We start from the raw sequence: 1,868 nt of genomic DNA on the forward strand, positions 1-1,868 counted from the left end.
GTCTCGGTTCATGTTGTATATGCGTGTGTAATTATTTGCATATGTTAGGCCATTTACTGTTTCTAAGCACATTTTTATGACTCAAAGAGTTATGCGTTTTCCTTATGGACCCGTACTCATGATATGTATGCAAAGACTGAACCAATCTTACGATCAGCATGAACATGTAAATTGCACGCATCCCAACGTGAGAGGTATATATTTTTTTCGTTTGACCACATTCTTCTATATCCATTTGTGTGTTCATATCGAATTGAGATGCAATATTTTTTCTGTTATACAGTAACGGTTCGAATTCTCCATATTATTTGTTTTTGGCTTCTAATAAGAATCGTCTAGGGGTAGATTCTGATGTGATAGACATACTACACAAGTACACGTAGGTCCAGCAGATAATCTAGTACATTACACGTCTATGAGTGTCATGCGTATGTCTCTGCCATAGATACCACCGATGAGCTACCGACTTTTAGCGTATAAATAGATCGCTGCACATACATAAATGAATGAATCAATGCTACCCAGAAGGAACCCCTCACCCCCCCCTCACTCCCTAACCCCAATACGCTCGCACAGTGGATGTCCGGCCCGCTCCAAGGCGTAAATCCATTCTCGGTCTGGACATGGCAGTGAAGACGAAAACTGACTCACCAACGGAGGGTGCAGAACCTTCAAAAGAATTGGTGGCTGTGTTTGAGCAGGTAGGTGGATCGTATAGACAAACAATAGATGTTTAACGCGTTCCCTACATGCCAATAAATGGTGGAAGTGTGTGGGCAAACAAAAGGTGTTTAACGCGTTTCGTACCTAGCATTAAATGGTAGGTGTGTGCGCGGTAGACCATACATATTGGAGTGCTCAGGTAGGATGGCTTCCTCTACCACTGTCGCTTATCGCTGACAACTTTTGCGCCAGTTTTCGTAGCTGGTGTATTGCCAAGGTTTCGCACAGTAAGTCCTGATATGGCTCATAGTCACGTTTACTCGTTTGGTATGTATCGTTTGGTATGTATCGTTGAGGTGTGTGGTTTGTGATGGTTTATATGGCACAGCCAGAGTATGGGATACTTCTTCGATCGCGAATGACAGTCGTCGGCCTACAAAAATTGAAAGGCGGGGTTGCAGGTACTCGGTTATAAATGCAGACCTTACTTCACTATTTGCCTACACGACCGCTGTCAGAAGTTCTAACTTTTTTCTTGTATATGAACACCGTGCGTTATATAGGCCATTTGTTATAAATTTTATGGCACGGTCGCTCGTACCATCCCTCTAACTAACGGTTATTCGCACAGCTACGCGCACAGAATGGAGCATCACCCCAAGCCGTCAGTGCAATCAAAACCCTGTCCGATGCCTTCCGCGAGGCTGAACGATTAAAACCAGGGTTTTCCGAGTCTGTGTATAAACTGCTCTGTTCGAAATCGAGCGGGGGTAAGAAGCAATAAAACAGAAACACGCACATGAATATCATTGCAATTGAAATTATGTTTTTAACTATTTTGTTCTCCGAGTTAAATTTATATGACCCATATCTGTCCCTATGTTTGACTTTATCCATGTGTGGAATCGCCAGTTGTTAAACACGATCTACATGGTGGTGCCTTAATTAACCGCACGGAAAAAGTACATAAACTAGTACTGGTTGTGTGCGAGATTGGGTCACAGGGGCTCCTAACAAAGCACCAGTCAAAGCGACGCTCATCTCGAGATGCTGCTGTCTTGGGCGTATCACACTATCGCCAAACCAGCCAACTTATACGGTACTTGCAACATAGCCCAGAACCCGTACAATCTGAACGTGTCACTCATACCATTGAAGGCAACAGCTGCATAATATTCCAATAGTTAAATACATCCATATATATA

The 1,868-nt window shown here is 43.2% G+C and overlaps 1 protein-coding gene across 1 annotated transcript; it reads left to right on the plus strand.

Annotated features, from left to right (window-relative positions):
• Positions 1 to 589: 589 nt before the first annotated feature.
• SARC_15181 (hypothetical protein) lies at positions 590 to 1,465 on the plus strand. Its single transcript, XM_014290694.1, has 2 exons — positions 590 to 701; positions 1,295 to 1,465. Exons 1-2 carry the CDS (start codon positions 624 to 626, stop codon positions 1,445 to 1,447), a joined length of 231 nt encoding a protein of 76 aa, XP_014146169.1. The 5' UTR covers positions 590 to 623; the 3' UTR covers positions 1,448 to 1,465.
• Positions 1,466 to 1,868: the final 403 nt, after the last annotated feature.

This window comes from Sphaeroforma arctica (genome assembly GCF_001186125.1).
Source record: "Sphaeroforma arctica JP610 unplaced genomic scaffold supercont1.5725, whole genome shotgun sequence".
Taxonomy (NCBI): Eukaryota; class Ichthyosporea; order Ichthyophonida; genus Sphaeroforma; species Sphaeroforma arctica.

What these genes read in the sequence shown, in the direction of transcription:
- SARC_15181 (XM_014290694.1), top strand. Translation starts at nt 624, where the DNA reads ATGGCAGTGAAGACGAAAACTGACTCACCAACGGAGGGTGCAGAACCT. An exon ending in TGGTGGCTGTGTTTGAGCAG is followed by an intron (nt 702 to 1,294) that starts GTAGGTGGATCG and finishes TTATTCGCACAG; the next exon opens with CTACGCGCACAGAATGGAGC.